Source organism: Lepisosteus oculatus, chromosome 17, assembly GCF_040954835.1.
Source record: "Lepisosteus oculatus isolate fLepOcu1 chromosome 17, fLepOcu1.hap2, whole genome shotgun sequence".
Classification (NCBI taxonomy): Eukaryota; Metazoa; Chordata; class Actinopteri; order Semionotiformes; family Lepisosteidae; genus Lepisosteus; species Lepisosteus oculatus.
In genome coordinates this window covers 11591556-11617599 of record NC_090712.1, presented here as the reverse complement: position 1 = coordinate 11617599, position 26044 = coordinate 11591556, and the positions used below count along the sequence as shown (strand labels likewise).

Genomic DNA, 26044 nt, shown 5'->3' with positions numbered 1-26044 from the left:
GAGCTAGGCAGTTCATCTCTACGGCAACCCGTGCAGTACATCAGAGAGCCACCGTGACGACTCCTGAGCTAGTGTGATAGGCTTTAATTATACCCTGACCCAGCAATTACTACCGTGCACTAATAAACCGCAGAGAGCAGCTCATCAAGCTGCCGGTGCACAAGGCCAGGAAATACGCTTCGCATGGGAGAATACGATGTTTCTACTGTAATTTTTAATACACATTATGCATATATACATGGTACATATATTTATTGTACCAAATGTTTTCAACAACTTTAACATTAGGTTAAATTATGTATTATTCTTTTAAAGCATATATTGGCTTAAAAGAAAATGGACCAAAAAATGAATTCAATTTTCAATTGAAATTACAGTTGTTAAATGAATCATGTCAGTAAGGCCAGACCAACTCGGTCTACTTTTAATATTTTGTTCTTAAATTATTGTTTTTGTTAATATCCCCATTTTGTGATGTTTTAAACTGGGAATTGAGTAATCTTCTGTGTGTGAAGTGCTTAGATGGTAGTGGCTGAACAGCTATAGACAAATGCAAAAGATGCTAAAGTAATAAGTTGCATTTTAAAGGATTTTGATTAAACTTAAATGTAATTTGAATGTTCAAAAAGTTTTGATGGTAGTTTTTAAAGACCCTAATAATATAAAAGTTTGAAGAATCTATTAATTGCTCCTTAAGACACTTCTACATTCTCACAAAAGTAAATCCCTTCTGTGATGTTTGTACTCCTATCTATTATGAGTTCAATTAACCTAACCATAGCATTGCTTTACTCTCAAGTTAATTTTTTTCATAAAATAACCTGAAAGAGATTGCCCAGCTGTGTATTATATTGATACAACTAGACCTTAATATGGATCATTTTGCTTTGGCAAGAACACAAAAAAAATCTCAGAGAGAATGGCACAGTAACAATTTCCTCCTCATTGTGATCCTCTAAATGAATAAATGGGGCTGTGCCATTAGACAGGAAATTGAAAGCATTACCGCTGATAAGTGATATGTGCATGCATTTCTACAAGTTACACTGCCCTGCCTTCTGTGTTCATTTGATCAGTTCATTACCAAACTGAATTTCAGTGTATTCCGTATATTCTTTTTAAAAGAAACCTCCAGAACAAAACAGACCAGCGATATCCATCAGTTTTGTTTTACCATAGTAACAGTTTTTGTGCTCCAAGCGCTTTCTGTGTTTTGGTTTGCTAATCGACTGGCCTGCTGTGCAAGGAATCGAATCTCATTCTGTCTCAGATTACAGCATTATACTGAAGCTGGAAAGATAGCACATTTTCCACAAATAAATAATAAAAAATAACAGAACAAATGCTTCATTCAATGTTAAGAGACTGTAAATGAGTATTCAGTCTGAGAATGGTGACAGCTCTGTCCACAGTTTTTCATTTCCATGGGAAACCTAATATCTTGTATATGCAATGTGACAGAGAGGGTTCTTGTGGGATGACAGTGTTTCAGATTGTTTCTATATGAACATTATTCTTACATATTTAAGCATTGATCATGTAGTTTATATACTGTTCTTCAGTTTTATTCCCAAATTCTCCTCATTAACATAACATGAAGAAAAGAAGAACAGCTTAAGTAGCCCTACTGCTGTTAAGGGAAATTATTCCATTAATTAATTACTTTTATATACCACATATCACCCTAAAGGATCCCAGAACTAAATGTATGAGGGGGCCCAATTCATCCATCACGTAATTGCAGCACCCATCTACCTAATGGGCATCAATCCCCTTATGATGAGTGGGATCTTTAATGACCAAGCACACAGGATCTCATTTTTAATCTCATCCAAAAGATGTCAATGAGACATTGGTATAGATATCCTTGTCCAGATGGCAAAGTGCCTCCTATTGGACCACCAACTACACTGACAGAAGCAACTTGGTCTTCCTTGGTGGTCACCCATTGCAGTACCGACCAGAACTAACCTCACTTTGTTTCTGAGACTGAACAGGATCGGGCTAGAGAATGGTAACCCTGCTATCACACAGTTCAGTCATCACATTAAAGTAAAATCAGATGAGCATAAATTTTCATTTGCAATGACATGCTGACAAAAAGCTTAGGACAGCACCATTTTTGCAAAGGAATTGAATCAGTGTTAAAGAAGAAAATGCCAGGTAGAAAAGAGTTAACCATGAAACTGAAAACACCCTTAGATATAAAGTTGGATAGTTTCAACTCACTCTGCAGATTGTTCCAGTTGGCAACAGTAAATAGCAATGACTCGCACCTACAGTAGATTCAATCATTGCTCTTGGGAGATTAAGTCTGATAGAAAAATACATTTTAACTGTGAAATTGTATATTATTCTTGAATAACATTATGAGGAAAGGAAACCTATTTTTTCCCAGTCAAAGTTCTGTAAGATCTTTGTGGTGCAAAGAAAAATTCATCCAGTATGCATAAAGGGCCAATCAAAGAATAAAGATCACAATGATTAGTGTAATAGGAAATATTGTGAATTCTTACTGCAATATCCTACTCCTCACCTTAGCCAGACATCTGAAGTAAAACAGTTCTTTAGATACTTTAGCATTTTAGGTATTTTGCTTTTCCCATATGTTTTATTTTGTTAAAAAATAAAAAAAAACATGTTATAAATATACAGAGGATGGAGTTGGGCTAGGCTAAATTTTTAAATATTCTCTGTTTTGATACTGCTTCAGAATAACAATCTGAACCACAAGGTGTCACTTCTGCACAGTTCATGTGGGAGGAAGAATATGCGAAAGAATATGACCACAGTTGTTGACAGGCTATAGTAAATGTCATTCGCATTATTTAATGTGATATTTGTAACTTAATTATATACTGTACATACTACAATGTTTATCGATACAAAAAGGGAAGTTTGTTTCTTGAGAAACAGGAGTGATGTGAATGAGGACTGTAACCAAGACCAACAGTGTGAGACAGTGGAGAGAATAGACAGTTCCTAATGAACTGAAGCAGGTGATGCAAAATAACTTTTTGAATGTGTTTTCTTGAACAACATAAAAAGACTGATTAATTTTTAAAGTGTATAGGATTGTGCTCAATAATCCTAGTGTAGTTCTGTTACTGTATTTTACTGTTTTATTGTTGTTTATAGAAATGAGGACCATAGGTCTGTATTTGTAAATGACTTCATTTGTAAGTGTATTTTTATTTACAGAGGAGCAACATTGTAGTGAAAACCCGGACCCTGACCATCAGTACACTGTGCACTGTAGCACTTAAGCTGAATATAACCCGGTATATAAATGACTGTAAAGTAATTTGCAGTCTTTACTGGTTTTTACTGATCAAAGTTGTAAAAGACAAAATAAAGATATTTCCTGCAGCCATTTGATAAAGATACAATAAATTCATTGGGTTATTCTTTCTAAGAGTTTTGATTTTAAAAGTAAGGAGAATAAATTTGGAACAGAGCATGCACACAGAGACACAAACACCAACCTAGATATACATATACAATGCATAGTCACACCCCCATGCACACACATTCATTCTGCCTCATGCAAGCTGACAAGCCATTTATTGCATGGAGACATTGTGAGCTGACAGAAATGAGACGCCCTACACATAAATTTAATTGCTGCCATCCATACGAAAGACTATTTTTTGTAATGGGTGATAAAGCAGCACGCTGAGACACAGAACTCTGACAGCATGGAGCCTGGAGAGCAGCAGGTCTGTCAAGGACTCCCACAGGGTGACCTTTCAGCAAAGCCCTGCCTGATGCTCAGCCTCAGCAGCACAGTCTACAGGGATATAAGGAGTGAGTCACTCCCTGGGACACAGGCAGAAAATAGAGTCAGACAGTGAACATCACCTGTGAACCCGCACACCCCTTCTCAGAGTTCTTACAGCTCTGCGCTTTAAATGGAAAGTTATGGAGAGAAATCCTGTCTCCTGCAGCAAAAAGAAATTACCAAGACAAAATTAAGCTTCAAAATGTGTGTTAGCAGTGTGTGAAGGTTTGTTTAATATACTGCTGACATTAAAGAGGTGTAGAACCCTTCTACATGAAACACTCGCCTTCTGAGTTCTTCCTTTCCCCATCCCCTAGACATTGTAGTCCAAAGGTCATTTAATTTATACTGAGTAGGGAAAGAAAAAAAGGATTCCCTTGATCCCTAATCCAATTATCAGCTGCAAGGGGAAGATTGTTAAAAGTTCTGTAATGAACTGAGGGCTTGCACCACTCCACTGGGACACTAATCAGTTTCATCGTTCCTGCCTTAAGAATTTGTAATGTGTGTCTGTGAAAGAAATGGCTAACAAAAAATGGACAGTGATATACTGTGCGTTTAGTATTAGCACACTCTTGATGGCTGTATATACATACATAATATGGACAAGACAATTATTATATGAGATCACTTTATTGGCCATATACAATCTCTCAATTCTCAATTTGCTCTCCATGAGACACACAGAAAGGGAGAGAAACTTGGGGTCAGAGCGCGGGGTCAGCTATTTATACAGGACCTCTGGAGCAGTTGGGGATAAGGCCCTTGCTCAGGCCTTGCCTGTGCACTGCTGTATAAGTACTGCACGCTGACCGATTGTGCCACTAGAGCTATATATGTTCTTACATACTCAAGAATGTAACATGTAACAGATGTTTAAAAAACTCTTTTTGGGTTAAATATGCATATATAATATTAGTGGTATATATTATATTAGTGGTATGTAACAAACTCAGTGCTCCACTTCATCTTCAAAAGCATGCGTAAACAGATTAGCATAATATCTCAGAGAAGAGTCTTTTATTTTTTTCCTGCTGTCTGAGGCTGACTGATAACTTGACAGACCTTTCATGGTGTCACAGTCTGCACAATAAAATGCCAAAGTGCATTTAAAAAATTAAAATCTCAAAGTGCCCACAAACCACAACCCTGCTGTTACAGATAAATACAGTGCATTATTCAATACTTCATATAAAATTGGAGTTAGATTTGAAGAACCCCTGTATTTGTACTGTGTATGCCAGTGGCAGTGAAAAGCATTGAAACATAAAATTCTCAAATGTAGTAATAATAAATGCTGGCATTAATTCAAAATCATAAAAAACTTTCAATACACTTCCATGTGCTGTCTCTACTTCCAGAAATACATGTCTAATAGCATTCAGGTGCTATGGGTGGTGTCTTCTAGGACATGTTCACTCTTTCTCTAGCTCAGTCTATAGTTCCTACCTGCTTTAAGAAAACCACCATTGTCCCTGTTCCTAAAAAACCCAGAGTCAGTTGTCTGAATGACTACCGCCCCCATTGCACTCAACTCAGTTATCATGAAGTGCTTTAAGGGGTTGGTCAAAGCATACATCACCTCCTCACTGCCTGACACCCTAGACCCACTGCAATTTGCGTATCGCCAGAACAGGTCAACAAAGGATACTATTGCCACTGCCCTCCATACAGCCCTCTTACACCTGGATAAGAAAGGAACATATGTGAGAATGTTGTTTGTTGATTACAGCTCAGCATTCAATACCATAGTGTCTTCAAAGCTTGTCATCAAGCTCCAGGACATGGGACTGAACACCTCCCTCTGTAACTGGATAATGTACTTCTTGACGGAACAGCCACAGGTGGTGAGGGTGAGCACCAACATATCCTCTACCTTGACTCCAAACACTGGAGTTGATTGATTGATTTTTAAGAGATTCAGTACTGGGTGCTAGAGACCCACTGGAATATGCTGTATCTGTTCCCAATTGAGGAGAATTTTATATGGAGGATAGATAATAGCATATATAATGCACACAACAGAAAAACAGTGCCTCATTACCCTGAGAGATAAAGTTTGCTGTGGATGCTTAAATGTAAATGTGTATTGAGCCTGTTGAAATGGAGTCTCAAGTGCCCAATTAAATGTGAATGCATACTAGAATAGCTGTTTGTCCTGTGCTTAAATGAAATATTAAACTCAGATATATAATTGTAATGTAATAAATTCAGAAAATTGGGAACTGAATAGCTAATACAACTGGAATGAATTAAAGTTAATTATACGAAATATATTCAATTTTTAATAATTTATTCCAACTGGAACAAACCTTTGGAGAATTCTTGTTTATAAGATTCTAAGTTATTTAAAAACACTTAATATACTACAGAAATAAAACTCACTGGAATAATTACATTTTCATACATGTAGAATCATTGGTTTTAATCAGATTTGATACATTTGAATCAGTCCTGTATTCACCAGTACTGTATTCACGAAGTCTTGGCTTACCACCGGGAGGCATCCTTAGCACCAGGAAACGTGAAATTTGCCGTTTTTCATGTGAATTGCTTAGTATCTTATAGTCTGCCTTTGAACACAGCAGGTATTATTCTCATTGTCATCATCCTTACATCATCAGTGTCATCCAAAGCAGGATGTGACAATCGCTTCTCTTCGAACAAGAGGTGTGTTCTGCAAGCAGGAAAAAGCAGCAAAAGAAAAAGCAAGTCTAGCTTCTTATTTCAACATGAAACGAACAGGAAGCAACGAATCGTGAAACTCTGTCCTTTTTTATCTTCACCTGATCAGCAGAGCTGTTGTTTAAAATGCAATTTGGACAGTTCTGATTGTTGAGTACAACATCAAGAGTTTTTTTTTACTTTTTAATTTTTTTAAGTCATCATATAGAATTAGATTTGAAAGCATGAAGGCTGTTCGATACCAGCAGGATATTAAAAAAAAAACGTTTGTCTATTAGATTATCTTAATTTTAGTAGATGAAGAAATTCTTGTTCATTACTAAAGCAATGTTTTATTATATTGGAACTAGATAAAGTAATATTGTATCAGCCCTCAAATGTATTACAAAGTTCATATTATACAAATTGAGAAACAGAGGGCCCTAGGAACAACCTTGACTGACTTTAATGATTGAAGCCCTTTTAAGAATCTCAGATTTGCATTACAGAGATCTAAAATAACAGACCACAACAGGACAGTAGCTATTTTAGGTAACAGGATTTTAGCTGGCAGATGACCAAGAGAAAAGAGGTCCAGTTCCACTGAGGTTTAGACAAAAACTGCAGCATCAGCGGGAGGAGATTTAAACACATTTGGGTGAATCAGCACTAAAATACCATGGGCAATAATACACTGTTTCAATCTTTAATGTATTTTAGGGCACGGGAAACAAATATCAATTCTAAATTGCTAAAGGCTAAAGTCATTCAGTCATTTAAACTTCTATTGGAGTGATGAATGTGTCACTTTAGAACCAAGTCATGATTGTGCTCATCACTGCACCAAAAATGTATTTTGCTTGTGTTCTGTGGTTTTAAAAAAGGGTTGAAGAGCAACAAAGATGACTGCAAAGTCACATACAGGAGAGATGATACAAACAGAATGGGGGTTTCTAAAAATAGTGAAAGCTTTTGGAACCAATGATGTAATCAGAACGTTATGAATGCTGATTTGTCTGGAGCATTCAAGATGTGTCAGAGGTCCACATAAGCTCCTATTCAACAAATGAGTGCAATGGGGTAATTATCTTCTGAGTCATTCCAAACCTTTACCACTTCTCCATGAATTCTGAGTAATATACAAATATTGTAAGTCATTTGAAAGCATAAATTAAGTTTTAAATTCTACTATTAAATCTAATTTAAAAGGTAGACAAAAATGAAAGATTAAAGCAATCTGTTTTAAAGATTGTCGTAAATATTATTTATGTACAGTACAAATATGTGAATATATATATTATGAAATATATAATCAAATTACAATTTCAAACATATATGAATCAAATAACCAAGGATGTAGATATATTTCAAATACAGCATCACAGTATGTTTATTTTGTCAAATAAAGACAACACTTCTAATCACATACTGTCACTGCATAGTCAATGTCAATAAACACACTTTTATCTGTTTTATTGTGATATGTTCAGCTCATCAAACATGTTCTATATTTCCTTTTACATTTTAGTATATTATTAAAGTCTATTTTACAATTCATTATTCATCCCTGTTTTTTAGGTTAATGTAGCTATTAAACATAATTAAGGCTCATGAGAGCTCTAATAATCATTTTAGGTGTTCTGAACACAAAGTAATCATCTAAAGAATTACTTTTTTAAATACCCTATAGAAAAATGTAACAGGGTTCATATTTAATTTATGGTTCTCTGTGTCACAGAATTGATCCAATACAGGAAAATGTCAGGTATGTTTATTTTTCCATCCATACTGTTTATTTTGTGTTATATTTTGTGTCAAAGCCTTTACAGACTTTATGTTTTCCTGTCTCCTATTACATTGTATTATAAAGCTACCTTTCTGAAATACAGAAATATTTTAGACATACATTTTTTTCCTGGGACATATCACATTTTTTTTGTATGTTACTGTGTGGACAGGATTGTGTTTTAAAGTATGCATGTAGTAAAATTTAGTTTTATAGATGACATCTAAATTGAAGATGCAATTTTGCTTAGTGTGAGTTTTCTACATAAATGACTATGCTTGCCAAGTAGAAAACAGTTTTTCCATTACTAGTACAATGTACTGTTGCAATGAGCCATCCAGCCAATTTCCAGTACAGTAGTATCATAGTAAAGGACAGGTATACTGTAGATGCTAGAGTATCTGAAACCTACCTTAAAGTAGAGTAAGTGGAGCTTAATCTCTTGGAAACTGTTTATGTGTGTTGTATAGTGTTGCTTTGAAAACCACCTGGTTTCAGTTCCCTAAATTTTCAAGGAAGGGCCTGTACAAGCAGCGGTAGAAAGTTTTCAACTGCCAAGAACAGGATAGAGCAGTCATCCTTTAGAAGATGTGGATGATCTCTACAACTGGAGGAAGGATGTTACAAACTACAGGTTAACTAAAGGTCCACATGTTGCTGGGTTGATCCTGCATTTTACCACTGTCTTCAGAGACTGGGATTCCCCAGATAGTGGCACACCATTGGCAGAGGGGTGTGATGGGAATTAGTTACCGTTTTCAGTTACAACAAATCAACAACCTGTTCATCTGCACACTTGGTATGACACCAGTGAAAGAAACATTACTCCTCCAGTCGGCAATAAATTTCCCATAAAGCACTGTGAAACTTGTAGATTGTCAAAAGATGATGTGTGTTGGTATGATGTGGCAGCGTGTCTTATAGGTCCTGACTCTCCCTGTTCATGCACAGAGGTATAGCTAGTGATCCCATACTGTTTTAGTGGAGTATATTACCTAAATCAAAATTAGTAATCCATTTCAATTGAAAAAAAAAATAGAAGCAGCTGCAGCTTGTAACTTACAACAAGAGAACGAGACGTTACGTTAGAACCAGTTATTAACTGTGGCAGCACAATAAATCACTGTCATTCTGAACTGTCCTCAGGTCTGTGATGTGGAAAAAGGATTGTGTGCTTTATGGACACATCTTTAATTGTGAAAAGTAATGCTTCAGCAGCCCTGCCCACGCCTCACTGCAAGGTTGGGAAAATGGTTCTGTTTGTACCCGTCAGTAGTTTGTACCAGTCACCACTAAACTGTATTGCAGAACTAGCTAATCTCCACTGTCAATATGGCTGAGGTCCCATACTTACTCTCAGCAATGGCATTCCCATTACATCTCATGTCATGCAAATGTAGGCAAGAGAAAACTCCCATCAAAATCCCAAGTGACACTCCCAGTTCACTCGGATTTGAATAAGTGTTTAAGGCTGGTTACATTGTAACTGGCCTTTAGATTTCATCCTCCTAAGGTACACCTGAGCCTTAAGCGACACTTTGAGCTGAGCATCTCTAGGCAGGGGGCAGTATGTTGCCTCTTCCTCTGAAATAAGGTAATCCATTTTAATTATGGGTTTCCTGCTTGATTCACCACATTGGTGGATCATTTTAATGTACTGTATGTGTTCAGTCTTTGTGGAGACATCAGAATATTTGTAATATTATTGACTGTTACTATCTTTGTAACTGTTTTTGTATAGATATTATTGGACTAAGTGTAAGTACTAACAGTAGCACCGATACCAGCAGGAGTAAGATTTGTTTAATTAACAGCAAAATAACCTTTTTTTCTTAGACTACAGTTTAGACCTTAAACTTTAGAGCTATAACTTTAAAACACTCAGCACTCTACTGCTAATAATAATTGCTTACACTTATTGAGTGCTTTTCTAGACACTCCACTCAAAGCCCTTTACAGGTAATGGGGACTCCCCTCCACCACCACCAATGTGCAGCATCCACCTGGATGATGCGATGGCAGCCATTGTGCGCCTCCATAGTGGGGAGGAGAACAGATTGATGGAGCCAGTTCAGAGATAGGGATTTTTAGGTCATGATTGGTAAAGGCCAATGGAAAATTTGGCCAAGAAGCTGGGGTTACACCCCTACTCTTTTCAAGAAACACCCTGGGATTTTTTAATGACCACAGAGAGTCAGGACCTCGGTTTTACGTCTCATCCGAAGGACAGTGCCTCTTAACAGTATAGTGTCCCCATCACTATACTGGGGTATTAGGACCCACATAAACTGCAGAGAGGGCGCCCCCTGCTGGCCCCACTAACACCTCTTCTAGCAACGACCTTATTGTTTACCAGGAGGTCTCCCATCCAGGTACAGACGAGGCTCATACCTGCTGAGCTTGAGTGGTTGCCAGTTGTGAGTGGCAGGGTGATATGTTCATTCTGCTGTTCATAACAAACACCAGGAGAGCCCACCCCAAGAGCCTATGGCCAGATAGAAGACACCCTTGAAATGAGTGATTCCTGTTTAAGTGATCCTTGAACTTGTAGACAGCCTGAAAGCTGGTACTGTCAGCACTATCTAATCTTAATATCAGGCCCAGTTTTCAAGACAGCCAGGAACAGAGGGATTAATGTACATGACTGCAAACAGCCTAGGATTGTAAACTGCAGGAATTGCATGGAGTTGAGTACATACTACATGGGACCCACATACTGGCTGCTTTCAAAAAAGAAGTAGATGTTTATACTGATACAGTACATCATTTACATCTTCTAGACAAGGAACAAGTAAAAGTTAATTCCAAGCTGGAAATAACAGAATGCTTTTCCAGGTTACTACTTTTTCCAGGTTTTTATTTGAACTTGTCAGTATGGAATTGACCTTTACATTTTTCTTTGTGGCCAACACTCACAAAAGTAGCTCCCTAGACATTTAGAAAATGTGGGGGAAGTGATGATAAGGGCAAAATGATAGGATGTAAAATTAAAATCCTAAACTTAAGGTCAAGGTATGTTATGTTACAGTTGTAAAATGGACTTTTAAAACATCATTTCGAATAGTATGTAAAATTGTGGCAAGTGCATGACAAAAAAGACCATCAGTCCAGAGGTGAGCAACCGCATATTTTCATTAAAAGAATTTAAAGAATGTCCTACACTGGCAGCTTTGCCAATTTTTAGTCTTGTGCAGAGAACACCATGAGGGTATTGATCAAAATCCTCAAAGACACTGACAAAGTCAACCTAATGATGTCTTCAGAACCAACAGTGAAACACTGTGTTACGGATTTGGCCAATGATACCGAAGCTAAGTAATGAACCCACTTGCGGGATCTGAAAAAATAACCCTGAAAAAAATCTATACTGCGATACAGAATCAAGTCCAAAGGGGAAGCCAGTAATCCTAAACCAGGGAGAGAGCTACCGAAGCCGTAGTCGAAGGAGAAAACCAAGAGTCCGTAAGCAAAAAAGTAGCAGAGGGGAATAAGGCGTAGGGCGACAAAGTAGCTCAAACTGAAAACCAATACTGAGCGCGGAGGTAGGGGAAAACTGTGCTTAAGTACAAGATGAGACGGAGGTGTGGTGGTGAATACGTGGTCTTACAGGTTGTTTTAATTCAACATGGGCTACGCCTTCTTCTGCCTGTTCCGTTGCCCGGAAGCGGGGATCGTAACACAACGGACACAAATGAAACCCAGGCATGAATCAAGAACAGAACATGTGTCAAGCCTATGCACGTATACTGTACTGTATGCTAAACGAATACAAGCTAATCAATGTCACTCTTGTGTATTCTGAATGTGAATTATTGATGACAAATATGACTTTGCTTTATTTAATGCTGATAATATTACTGTATTACATTTTCAGATGTTCCAAGCTGTAAATCATTCTGCTATTTGATGTCCATTGTTCCAGATTTTGTTGGGGGGGTATAAGTACATTTGGAGGACATCCAAAGAGCAGCTATTTCAGAATTCAAACTCTTAACAGTAAAAAGGATGGTTAATTATTAAGCATATCAATTTTAAAGGCAATTTTGCTATTGTATTCTCTTGAGCCCCCCAAAAATGAAAGCAGGCCATTAATAAAAAGAAAAGTAGAACAGACTATTACTGTCATTTACAATGGGTTCTGCTTTTAAAGGTGGGTCAAATAACTCACTCTAAGTATGTCTTTTTGCTGTTGGCAAGTCCACTTTTTAAGAAAAATACAGTACATGTAAAAAAGCTTCCCTTTCAGTGTATAAGACGAAGCAAGATAATAGAATGTGAACAGACTGTGTAATAGAGGAGTGGCGTGATCTTATATCTGGGTGTTTAATCAGGTTTACACACTTTTTAAAGAAGGTTCCCAATAATGCTTTTGAAAATATATTATAAATCACGCCTGCCCAATGAAAAACAACTGCCCAGTCCACTCTTGTATGTCCAGTCCCGTTTTTGTTTTGATTGTTCTTTGCTCGGTATAGAAGCATGCTCAGAGCTTTTGAATTTGGTTTTGTCTAAAAAATACTTACGACTATAAAGCGCTTGTCAACGTCTGCTTGCGATGTGGAATTTGCGGTCTCCATCATTTTCTTTTTCGTTTTAGGTCCTTCTTTCCCATTTTTATTGTATGTTTGTCTTAATTAGTGCCACTTATTGTAATAAATAAAAACTAGCACAATAACTGTAATATATATCAACATTGCTTTACTACTATCATTTATTGTTACTGTTCTTACTGTACTTCACTGCATTATCTATACTAAGGGAGTCATGTTTATCAAATTTTTGCTTAAGGAAGACATTCAAGAAACGCATCCCTTTCGTAAAACGATGATTATATTATTTATTACCCATAACCTTAATTGGGATTGTAAGCAATGCCATCAACAAGCGCTTAGGTCATGTGTCCATGTTTGTAATGTGATGAAGTAGGTAGGAGTCTTTTTTAAACATACATAGTACATAGTACATAGAACATAGATTTCCTAGCTTATGCGACCTGCTCATTTTATTGGCTTGTTTTTCAGTTTTTATGAAAGTGCGCATCTTGCTCAAACCTCTCAAATACGGAGCAAGAAACCCTGGGGGGAATCAGGGCCTCCTCCTGATCTGAGTAGGTAGACTTAAAAGAAAGAGCAAAGGTTTCCTGGAACAGAACTTCGTTTCTGCCCCTCTCAGAAAAAAAAAAACATGACTCTTGGCAGTGCGCAGGTGGTGAATGAATTCCGTTTTAATGTTTTAACTGTAACCCTTTACAGTTAAAATGAACTCAACAGTAAAACCCCCTTCTGGCTTATTGTTGGGTGGACACCCTGCAGTAGATAAACTACAACAGACAGGTACACGAAATGAGCATCAGCCGTCTGTAAAGGAATTCACTGTGGCGTCATCTGAGAATTCAATCTGTGCAATGATGCAGAAACTCAAGTTTAGCAAGAGTCACAATGCATACAGTATCTGCTTTTCACAAGCCTTACAGCACGTGTTTCTGTGTGGTGTGAGACTGAGGTGTGTGAGGGTGAGTTTAATGTATACTGCCGCTTCCATTCACCAAATCGTCTTCACTATGTTAATTATTTGTTTTTTACTTGGATAACATAATGAAGCACCAATCTTTAAAAGCATGGATATTTTTAATGTGAAGCAGCCTGCATTTGACGACTTTTCTAGATCTAAAAGCTGCATGAAACTTTTATTTTGTAGGTTCAAAAGCACCGTTTATTGTTATTTCCTATTTCTAACTGTGCGTTGTGTGGGAGTTTCCTGTGAAATTATAAATGTCGTTAAAAAGAAGACGGGGGCAGTTTGAGCGTATATGCTAAGACCTGTGCTTGTTGTTGAGTGCTGTGCCAAAACAGACATATCAGAATGAAACCTGTAATTTGATAGTCGGACACCACATGCATAGCACCGGAGTCTAAATTAACATACTTGACATATCGTGTGAAAACGGTCTAGATTTTTCCACGTCGCCATCACTCCAAGGCTTGAAATCAAATGAGTCTTCAACCCATGAAAACACGATACCTCCAGAATCCCAGACAAACCGGAATGTCGAGGATGATTTTATTATATCATTTTCTTGTATGCTAAGGCAGGCCACGTATACATAAGTACGCATGCACACACTGGGCAGATATCTACGCAAATATATACAGTACCTTATATGTACGCTACAATATGTCTGTCTTATCTGTATTTCACTGTTGTGCCATGAGAGCGAGCGGGCATTTGCACAAAGGGAGTGAGTTTGAACTTCAGTCCTTTTGTCAGCCGCTTCGCTCTGCGCTGCTACGCGCCGAAGCACTGCCTCCTTCTGTAGCTAAGGAAGCTCTTCGGTCCTCCTCCTGTTACCTGGGCTGGGGAGCCAATAACGTCACAGGCGGGCTGAAGTCATCGCCACATCAGCTCATCTAACCTCAATGAATGTGAACCGACCGAACCAAAGAAAAACAGGGATCGGGAAAAAGAATTGGCGCTGCGCGAATGCGACACACAAATGAATCCTAGCTGGTTCTAAGTCGTATTTGGTGCAAAGGATACGGTCTTGAGAAATAACAGTAACATTACTGTTAATACCAATTTAGCTACTGGAAGATGTTACAATCCCTCACAAGTAACTCATGTGTGCGTCTCATACAGAGTAATAAATCGACGTGGTATTTCTTGTTTCTGATCCTGGGCTACGTGCTGTACTTGATTTTCGGGGCGGTGGTATTCTCCTCGGTCGAGCTGCCTTATGAGGACGAGCTCCGGCAAGATCTCCGCAATGTGAAGCGGAAGTTTCTGCAGGAGAACGAGTGCCTGTCGGAGGACCGGCTGGAGGAGTTCCTCGCCAAGGCGCTGGAGGCCAGCAATTATGGGGTCTCCATGCTGAACAACGCCACCGCCAACTGGAACTGGGACTTCACATCAGCTCTGTTCTTCGCGAGCACAGTTCTGTCTACCACAGGTAAGGAAGTACCGGGGGGAAGTCAAATACAGCGATGCAGGATGTTCAGTTAAGGGGCATGTCGAAATAGCCGTGTTGTATCTGCTTTATGTAAATTGGTAGTGGATTTTCCTAAATGGCTCAAAATTTGATTGTCGGGAAAATATATTATAGTATCACTTTCATGTTGTGTTACTTATGTGTCACGCCAGTAAGGGTGGGGTCGCGCAGTGAGCCTAGATTTGCATCATGGAATGTTTTGACCTGTAATAATATGCATGTGTTCGCTCAGTGGAGCCTTTGTTCAGCGTCTGATGTGCCACAGTCATCCTACACTTTGGTTAAGACTGGGGTGCTTGATTGACATCGATCAGTTTATCCCGATGGGCCTCGCAGTTTTGTTTTATTTTTGGGGGGGAGGGTATTATTAGGTGGTTAAACATGATATTTCAGACCTTTAGACAACATAAATCCACTCGTTTTGTTGTCCTACAGATACGATTTGCTTTTTTTCCTTCCATCAGCAAAATAACCAAATCAGCCAAATAATAAAGTTACAAACAGATCTATTTCGAAGTCCACGATTAAATGCTGAAGATCTAATGAAACTTCATGTAACCCTATATGTTCGAAACCCATTTCCTTTCTCTGCGCATTGATATACAAAGTCTCTAGAGCGCTGCAGGCGCTCAGGTGAAACTCGACTCCTGAGAGCCCCAGCAGAAGTCACCATTCACCGTCAGCATGGCTCGTCTGACTGCAGTGAGGAAACACGATCCCCATGACTTACCTTTCCCGGCACTGGCATCTCACCATTGTCCTTACTAAAGCCTGTAAAGAGTTGTTTTTAAAATAATCGGTTTACTTTAGGATATTTGGCCTAGACTTCCTGATGATAATGACATATCAATGCAGTTGCCTTGTTAGGTGAATGGTAAACCTAGAACATAGTTATAAACAAGGGAGTTCTCATGGTTATATCTGTGTCACTAGGTATCACACCATTACTGTATTCAAAGAGCAGTTGCACTTTGTTCCTGTTAAAGAATTGTCCCTCCCACTGGTAACCATAAAATCACTTCCTTCAATGTCAAACGCTTTATCTGAAAACATTCTGCAGAGAAGTACTTAACATTTAGAAAATAAAAGAAACGTTTAGTCACCCCTGTAAGAATAAGTGAGTGGTTTGTGTAATAAAAGACCCAGTACTGCCCTGAATGTCCTGTTGTTAACAGGCTGCTGAGCTGGATTCTTGACTAGGAGAACCCGAATTGTGAGAACAGAGACCAATGGGTTGGACTGTGGTCTGACAATGGTGGTGATTATGTACACATAGACTTTCAAGATTACCAACTGCTTATTCATTGGGTTTTAACTTTGGCAGGCACAGAAGAAAAGAACCACAGGAAATATTGTAGCACACTGAATGGTTATTGATTTTCATAATTACGCCCTTCCTTTTACTACAGAGGCCCTCCAGCAAGCTCAGGTGTGCCTGCTTTCAGTATCACTCCCTTATTGCATCATCCACTACATTGTAACAAGCACAACCGACAGGGTTCATCGCAACTTTTCTTGCTTCACCTTCAGGAAAGGGAACAACAAAAGAATGAGATGAAAAGCTTTATCATTATTCAGAGATCATGATGAAGTGTGGAGTGATCGTAGACTGAAACATTTTTTGACATATGGGAAGGACTTATATAAATAAACTTTTGTAGTCCATAGATACAGTAGCTGTACTGTTGCACAACAAAACATTTAAGTACTAACGTGCAGTGTTTCTGTAGGTATGACTCCTTCCCCACCATTCTGTTGTGCTCTTCACTGCTACGAGTAGTGCTCTTTCTTTTTATCATAAAGGTCACCAGACTAGCAGATCATGTTTGATGTAGAATTGCAGGTTCATGGCTCTGGTCTTTGAAAACTGCAGTGGGATTCTACAGTGGGTTTTGATGTTTTCTATTTACTGGCACAATAAATCGCATGTGAAATCCTGGCTTTCCTGACAGGCAGTTCAGTGCCATCATCCCGTGCGTCAGTTATGGTGCAGGATCTTTACAATATGGCCCTTCGTGCTAGATCATCTATTTTTTTAACAACATATTTACTAAGAGGTACTGTCACAAAGGTCATAAATCTTCAGGGAGGGAACCAGATCTGAGAGTTGAGTGTAGAGGCTTGTTCAGGGAGTTCTTTTACCTGCTGTACACTGTACTTCCCCAAATGTGCAGATACTTGGCTATGCAAACTATCCTAAAGACCTTGGGGGCTAGTGCGAAGGACACAGTCAGGGCAGAGCAATCTAATTTGTCACAAGTTCCACAGGTTCAGGTTAATGATGTTTCTACCCCATAGCCTGAGGAATGTTGTAAACAGTCAATGCACTGTAGGTTTAATAAATGGTTATGTACAACTTCACTCTGTGCATTTTGACGTTGTCAGTATGGATAGAAAAATACACATTTGTCTGTTCTACTGTAATGTGGTAACGTATTTATTTTCCATGTTCTCTTACCAAGAAAATAAATCAAAGGCAGTACATTGGGTTTCAGGTGAAAGTTTTGTTTGCACATTCGGAGGTTAACATTTAGCATATATATACATGTAACAGGATTGGTAGAAAGATCAGGTGGAGAGCATTTGTGTTGTCTCAATTCGTTTGATAAGACTTATGTTTATACTTTAACAGCCCGTACGTCTTCTCCCTTGCAGGCTATGGACACACGGTGCCCCTCTCAGACGGGGGAAAGGCATTCTGCATCATCTATTCAGTGATCGGGATCCCCTTCACCCTCCTCTTCCTGACAGCAGTGGTGCAGCGCATCATGGTGTTCAGCACCCGCCGTCCCGTGACCTACATCCACACCCACTGGGGCCTCTCCAAGCCATTGGTGGGGATGATCCATGCCATTTTCCTGGCCTTCATCACAGCGTCCTGCTTCTTCATCATTCCTGCTGTGGTCTTCTCTGCCCTGGAGGAGAACTGGAACTTCCTGGAGTCCTTCTACTTCTGCTTCATCTCCCTCAGCACCATTGGTCTGGGGGATTATGTACCCGGAGAGGGCTACAACCAGAAGTTCAGAGAGCTGTACAAACTGGGCATCACCGGTGCGTATCCTGTGCTTGTGAGTGGGTGAGGTGCCATGGAGTGATAAATGATGATTTTCTTTGAATATTTGGATCCTTGTTTATCTGGGGTTACTAAAAAAAGTGTTTAGGGCAGTCTGGTGATGCAGTGGTTATCATTGCTGCCACACTGTGCTGGGCCCCTGGGTGAAATTCCTGTCCTGGCATGCTATCTGCCCAGAGTTTGCCATGTTTGTGTGGGTTTCCTCTGGGTGCTCCAGTTTCCTCTCAAATTCAATAATAATAATATTGCTTAAACTTATATAGTGTTTTTCTGGACACTCCACTCAAAGCGCTTTAAATGAAATGATGCAACAGCAGCCAGAGTGCGCCAGTACACTCACCACACATCAGTGGGGAGGAGAACAAAGTAATGAAGCCATTTCTTAGATGGGGATTATTAGGAGGCCATGATTGGTAAAGGCCAGGGGGGAATTTCGCCAGGACACTGGGGTAACACCCCTACCCCTTTTGAGAGACGCTCCTGGGATTTTTAAATGACCACAGAGAGTTAGGACCTTTGTTTTACATCTTATCTGATGGATGGCGCCTTTTTATAGTACTGCTGGCCCCACTTCCAGCAGCAACCTTAGTTTTTCCCAGGAGGTCTCCCATCCAGGTACTGACCAGGCTCACACCTGCTGAGCTCCAGTGGGCTGCCAGCTGTGAGTTGCAGGGTGATAGGGACATACTGGTACATTAATAAGCTTCTGGGAAAATTAGTCCTGGTGTGAGTGGTGTGCATGTTTATGTCTGTGTGTGCCCTGCAATGGCCTGGAGCCCCATCCAGGGTCTAAACCACCTTGCTCCCACTGCTTGCCAGGTTAGGCTTTGGCTCCCCTGCAACCCTAAATTGGATTAAGTGGTTAGAAGATGGATGGATGTAAAAACTGTTAAGTTATTTTGTGTTCTCTTAACCCACAAGAACTGTGACTATCTGCAGGTAACCATATGGACTGTCATTTCAACATTATGGCCATTTACATCAATTTCCCTTCGGGATCAATAAAGTCTTATCTTATCTATTTACCATTTTCTTGGTTTTGGATTGTACTACTGGGTGCAGTTTTAAGAGGGATAATCCATTGAAGGCCGGTGTCTGGGATGCAGAAGACAGGGAGGAACAGCTAGTTAAATTGCAGCACCTCTAACAGTACTTGCTTTGATATAATTAGTGCCTTAGCAATGTTCCTCAAAGCACAGTACAGGAAGACAAATGTCCCCTTCAAGCGGCAAGAATCTTATACTATGGAACAAGTAATAGGGTTATTCCATGCTGAAAAGAGAAGAAAGAAAACACAACGTTTCAGCTGTGGAGCCTTCTTCAGGTGTGAAGCTGAAGAAGGCTCCACGGCCGAAACGTTGTGTTTTCTTTCTTCTCTTTTCAGCATGGAATAAACCTATAACTTGTTCCTTTGCAGCCTACGCATGCAGACGCAGTTACCCACCTGAACTACTACATCTTCTACTTTGGTTAACTAGATCTTGACTCTTGAGCCTTGAAGTTATCCAATTCCGTGGACGGAAATATGTTTAAATCCAGTTTTCGATACAGTGTGACATTACAAGAGCAAATGTATTTTTTCTAGACCATGTTGTTTTTCAAGCCATGGTTTTGTCTCTGCAACAACAACAACCTTGTTTCATTGGTTCTTTTTTCCATCTGGTGCCTGCCTGTACTTTTCAAGGGCTATAAAGCTTTTTCATGTGACACAAGGAGACACTCCTTGTCATTTAGATAAAGTTACCTTTCCCAGCTGCTTTTGGTTTAATCAGTGTAATTTAGAAGCATTTAGCAGATGATGGCATTGACGTCTGAGGTACAATGAGCCCGCGAGCAGGGCCTTTTTACAATTAACATCAGTAAGGGGCGACAGATGGTTGATAGTGTCTCTACTGCTGGTACAGTTTTTTTCCAAAGAAAGCATTCCCGATCCCTCTCTTTATTTCTGTTTTCTTTCTTGCAGATATTAATAATGGGGATATTCTTTTAAAGTTTTACAGGTGTACCAAGTAGTGTTTGTCAAAAAAGAAAGAAAATTGCTTAGTATATTTTATTATTTTGAGCAAACCACTAATCGTGATGCTCTGTAAATACCATAGACAGGTGTGTTTTTTTTACCAGGCGTTTTATCCTCACTACAGGTTTTTCAATTACTGGGAAAGAGCCGAGAGCAGCTGAGGGCTCTTGTCTGGCCTGTAACCTGTAATTAGTGTGTGTATGTGTGTTTGTCTCTTTGCCAGTGTACCTCCTGTTGGGCCTGATTGCCATGCTGGTGGTGCTGGAGACTTTCTGCGAGCTGCAGCAGCTGAAACAGTTTAGGAAGATGTTCTACTTGAAGAGGGAGAAGCCAGAAGACCGTGTGACCATCCTAGACCACGACCACTTGTCTTTCTCCTCTGTATCTGACCAGGCTGCCACCCTCAGGGAAGAGAAAATCACTGAACCCTTTGTGGATGTGCAGCCCGTGCTTTACACTGCTACAGATGGCTCCATCAACAGATAGGGTTCTGTATAGGTTACTCTGTAGTGGAATGTTGTGGAGATATAGAATCATAGCTGGACCATAGCCCACATAAGACCAGAATAGCTTTTTTTTCAGAACATATACAGTATATTGTGAAAAATGTATTTCAGAGGTTTTACAGGCTTGCTGTATTTGTTGAGTGGTGTGCTTAAGGAAAGCAAAATTAATTTAAGACAACAATGTTAATTTTAACTGACAGCATGCTATCAACAAGTGAATTTAGATGTCTATGTTTAAAAAGGCATACTTACTTAACTGCTGATATTTGGAAAGTGAGTTTAGTGTATTAAGCATAAGTCAAATAATGTCAATAGTTCTATCTCATGATTTCACTGGCTGTCGTTGCACTAAGGTATACAGTAGGTTTGAACAAGTCTACCGTTTGTATTACTTTAAGGTTGTGCTTTAAAGTTTAAAGGGCTTTGAAGGATGATGGAGTTAAAAATAATAATGGTATAACTGTTCACCTAATGTGAGAAAAATATTAACATTCAGCACATTGTCTTTAAATCCATAATGTACTTGAAATTGTAGATTCAGGGAAAGTGTTGAGGATGATTTAAAGGTGAATGATTTGTGGATTTACACATATAAATGCATTCCTTGTTTCTGTCTAGAATACAAAGCAGCAAATTCCTGCTTTACAAGCTGCAATTATTCTAAACATGGTGGAAGGTACTGTAATTAGTATTATTGTTATCTTAACATGTCTGTGGTTTTCTGTCATAGATGTGTAGAAAGAAGTGAAAAGAAATGTTATTTTAAACAGTCTTTTACAAGTGGGTATGGGGGCTGGTCCCTGATATTGTATTACAAAAGTCTTGCCAACTGTACATTTGTACATTGTATAGAGTTGCAGGTACAAAAGAGAGAAAAATGTTTTATAAGCAGCACAAAAATGTATTGAAAGGAGCTGTCAACAGTGTGACCTGAAGAGTTACATACTACCAATATAAAGGAATAAAAATGTTTTATTGTGAGATTTCCTAGTGACATTAGTTTACTGTATATTATTGAATAGTCCGTTCTCTGATATTTGCACTGTACTTCTGTGTCTCTACTGGGTCATGTGTGGTACATCAGACCGACCCATTGTCTTAGGAAAGGAACTCAAGCACAATGCATTTATGCACTCAAATAGCTGCTTCAGGATTAAATCATACATAGTGCATGCGCTGATATTCGATTGGTAAATTCAGAGTATCTGTGTAAAACAAAGTTTTTTCTTCTTATTTAAAACTGTAAATTGTGAACCTGGAGTATAATAAAGTGTTTATTAAGTTCAATTTCCTGTTACGTTGTTGTTAAGAGACCAGCACATTCTGCAGTATGAATGTCCCTCTTCTTTGAGGTTGAAGATGAACTTTCTGTCAAGAAGGGGCAGTCGATTTGCCTGTTAACAGTTTTTCTTTTTGTCTTCCGGGGCTGTAGAACTGCCCTGATGCACAGAATAATAGACACCAACAGACCGTAAGAACATTAGAAATGTTCAAAATGAGACCAGGATGTTCTGTCTGTCTAGTTTGTCTGGTTGCTATTAACCAAGTAGTCCAAGGATCTGATCCAAGTCCATCATCAACAATTTCATTAAGCCAACTCAAGATAATTGACATGATGTTAAATGTAAATTAAATGATGCTTGTAAAAATATTGGATTGTTTATTAAGGTAGAATTTAACATGTCTACATGTCCTTAAAATGGGAGTCTGACACATTTGTTATATGATTAGTTATTTTCATTTGTGCAATAAGTTCAGTGGTACAGTATTAAATCTTTATTACTTTGACTTCTTTTAAATGTATGAATTATTTTCATAAGGTGTATGGTTAAGTCCTTATAGATTTTCTTTGTCTTCAATGAAATCTTTAAGTATATTCATCACAAGACTTACACAATAATTCTGTAATTTTAGTTTGTTTTTATCAAAGGCTCCACCTTATGAGACTGATTTTATCTAGCAATTACATTAAAACATTACAAATTAAAATTACTTTAAGTGTAATTGTCAAGTGTCACAATGCATATATTTGCTTTGATGATCAGTTTCTTTCAAATTATTGTCAATAGCAGGGCTGTATGTAGCTGTGCCTGAAAAGGAGGTTTGGAATAATATCCTTAATATTCCATCTGCCACACTCCTGATGGCACAGTCTACTTTGATCCTGCACGCGTTTTTATATATTATTTCCTAATAAGTATAAAGTATGCAATTATTACCCAAGCAGACAATTTTGCTTGAACAAGATCTGGCTGTAAGATGCTCTCTTGGTTGCAGGAAGGGTGTGCATTTTACACGCAGAGAACATGCACACTAGAGCTGAATCTTTTAAGTGTTAAGCTGATAAGTTATTGATAAACAGTGCTGTAGTAAAACAGATCTGATGCAAGGGGTTATTCCTGGTGTGGGTGGACACTGGGTGAAGGACTAGTTTCTACCAGGCTCAAGGCTACTCCAAATCCAGCAGGCTCCTCCCAAAACTGATGGCTTTTTTTTGCTTAAGCTTTAACATATTTCAGGTTATTTTGTTCACTTACACCAGAGGTGCCCAATCCTGAGGCCCACATTCCTGCTGTTTTTCATTCCTACTCAGCCTAATTACCAAACCTTAATTAACTAAAGTCTTAAGGGTGCTTGGTTGGGATATTTATTCTTTAACCTACTCAAATGTCTGGGACTTTATTTAGTTCAAATGAATTCTCTTCTAATGTCAATTAAGGGTTAAATCATGTAACCAAGAGTGTTTAGACCTACAGGACCAGGATTGGGAACCATTGAGTTAACTACTATGCGCATCAGTGTGCCGGAATAGGTCCACTAAAGTTGCCGTCAAAGATAATACTTTGACAAACCTAGCAATGAAAGAATGTGGATAGAGTGACTTCTCCTTCACTGCTCATCAAGAGAGATAGGCATCTATACACTCTTGGTTTTCAGGTCCTCCTGGGTATAAACAGGTTAATAATAATACGGTACACTATATACAGTAATGTATCTTTTGTCAGATTTAATGCTTATGTTGTCTGTGACATTCCACAGCTTATTCATTGACTGAGTTCATTTATTGTTTTATTTGCTTATATAGAATGCATGGCAAACCTTGTAAGACAGTATAGATCCTTTGTGATTATTGTACTGTGTGTAATGTTTGCACATTCTTGATTGAGATTAAAAAGCTCAAGGTCTTTCAAAGTTATAAGCATTTTTTGTCTTCTATTTTGTGCATTAAGAATGTGGAATATGAATTCTGCACCACTCTTGTATTGGATTCTGTTAAACTTACTCCTTTATCTTTATTGACTTACAACTATTTATTTTTTATAAAATAGTGGATTCTAATAGCTGAATATCCATACAAAGCATGGTGACTGACAGCTCCTAACAATTTGTGTCACTCATTTGCTCGTTCCAGAAGCTGTAAATCTGGGTAAAAACAGTTTTTGTTTAGCGTGCGTGGCATGCCTTTTTACTTGTCATCTCTTCACTTTGAAATCTTGTTACTGGAAATCTATGGGGAATGTGTTTTTTAAAACTTTTATTTGATAAAAACAAAAATTGTCTCTTCAACATTGGGGAACTCTATATAGCTAAACCAGCTTTGGTTTTCATTTATCCAGAACCCTGACCAGAATCAGAAGGTCACTTTACCCTGGTATTTCTCCATTCATTCACTTTTCCTGCAGAATAAAGTGGATTTTAGTCTTTTCTTGTTGCATCACATTTAAAATTAACCTGGCGGACTGTCTGTACCTGTATACTTGGAAGTATAGGTTACAATGGCAGAGCTGTTGTCCATTACTTTACCATTAGAGAAAAATAGTGGTATGGTCAGAGAAAAAAACTAAAATAGGGAATGCTGAGCCATTTGCTGTAAGAAATTCAGAACTGTGTATTCAACAAGACTGTAAACCTGTTTCTATGGTTATTTGTCAAATTCCCAGTAATGTATTTCTACTGTTTACCCACATTCATGTTTGCAGCCTAGAGCCACTGTCTGTAAGAAAAATTCCTGGGCAACATTATGTATTGTCTCAAAAAAGCACAGTTGAAATTTCATTTTAAAAGAGAAGTCAGTGAAAACAAAATAAATGCTACTGAAAAAGGTTAGGCTAGGTAGCTTTTCAACCAATGTATGCTTCAGATTAAAAATTTACACTGTATATATAAGGAATCTGTAATGTTATGACATGTCCTTTCGGTTTTTAACATTAAACTAAAGTATCTAGTACGGAACGTCACAGTGAAATTAAGAGAAACCATGGTGAACGTGGCAAACTGTAATGAAAGAAAACTAATGACTATAATATTACGATGTTATACAGTAGCTGCTTCTAGACAGCATAAAGAGCATGTCTCTGTTGTACGGCTTTGGAAAGCAAATTCACATATTGAGCCAAAAACAGCTTTCAGAAAAAAAATCTAAATAATTAACTGCAAAAGCAGGCATGTATTTTATGTGATGGCAGAAGGGAGACTATCAGGTGCATGCAAAACACTTTTTTAGGAATTCTGAAGAAATTTCTACCCCAGCATAATACAGATACCAAATCACGTTGTATTCTAAGTACAGAAAAGGCAAGAATGTTCACTTTATCAGAATCAGATAATCAGAACGTAAAGTTCTGATTATCTGAAATAGTACTGTTTCTTTTCCGATTTTGTGGAAATACAGAAATATTCCACGCAAAGATAGTAAGTCTTTCGAAAACATCTTTCAGGGTGTCTGATATTGTTTCAACCGAATATTAGAAACATAATTCAACCAATCATCACTCCAATCATCACTCACAACATCAGATTAGTTTGAGCACCATGGAGACCAGAGCTCCTCCACAGCAATGAACTAACAGCCCTTACAGAAAAGAGCAGCAGGATGCACAATGCATTGCTAATCCAGGGAGGAGAGAAATGTAGTACCTGTTATAGTACTGTGGTTTCCCAAATCATGTCATTTCTCTCATTCTACTTGACAGGGTTCCTGGCCTATTTTCTGCTGTTCAGACTGGGTTTTGTTTTTGCAATGTTGATTAGGGTTTTTTTTTGACTGACAAGCCACAAACTTTTAAGTGTATTTGAAAGTGAAGTTATTCTGCCTTCTATTAACCCTGGATAAAATATGCAAATGAAGCTGTTACTCACAAAATCAAGAGCAACAGGCACTTAATGATTTAAAAATGTGAAGTAATCAGCCTGCATAATTTGTGCATTTTGGCCAATTACAATATGGCCCCA

The 26044-nt window shown here is 38.4% G+C and overlaps 1 protein-coding gene across 1 annotated transcript; it reads left to right on the top strand.

Moving 5' to 3' along the window:
- Positions 1-13732: 13732 nt before the first annotated feature.
- kcnk1b (potassium channel, subfamily K, member 1b) lies at positions 13733-22099 on the top strand. Its single transcript, XM_006638766.3, has 3 exons — positions 13733-15177; positions 17872-18267; positions 20530-22099. The coding sequence occupies exons 1-3, from the start codon at positions 14823-14825 to the stop codon at positions 20790-20792; spliced, it is 1014 nt and encodes a 337-aa protein (XP_006638829.1). The 5' UTR covers positions 13733-14822; the 3' UTR covers positions 20793-22099.
- Positions 22100-26044: the final 3945 nt, after the last annotated feature.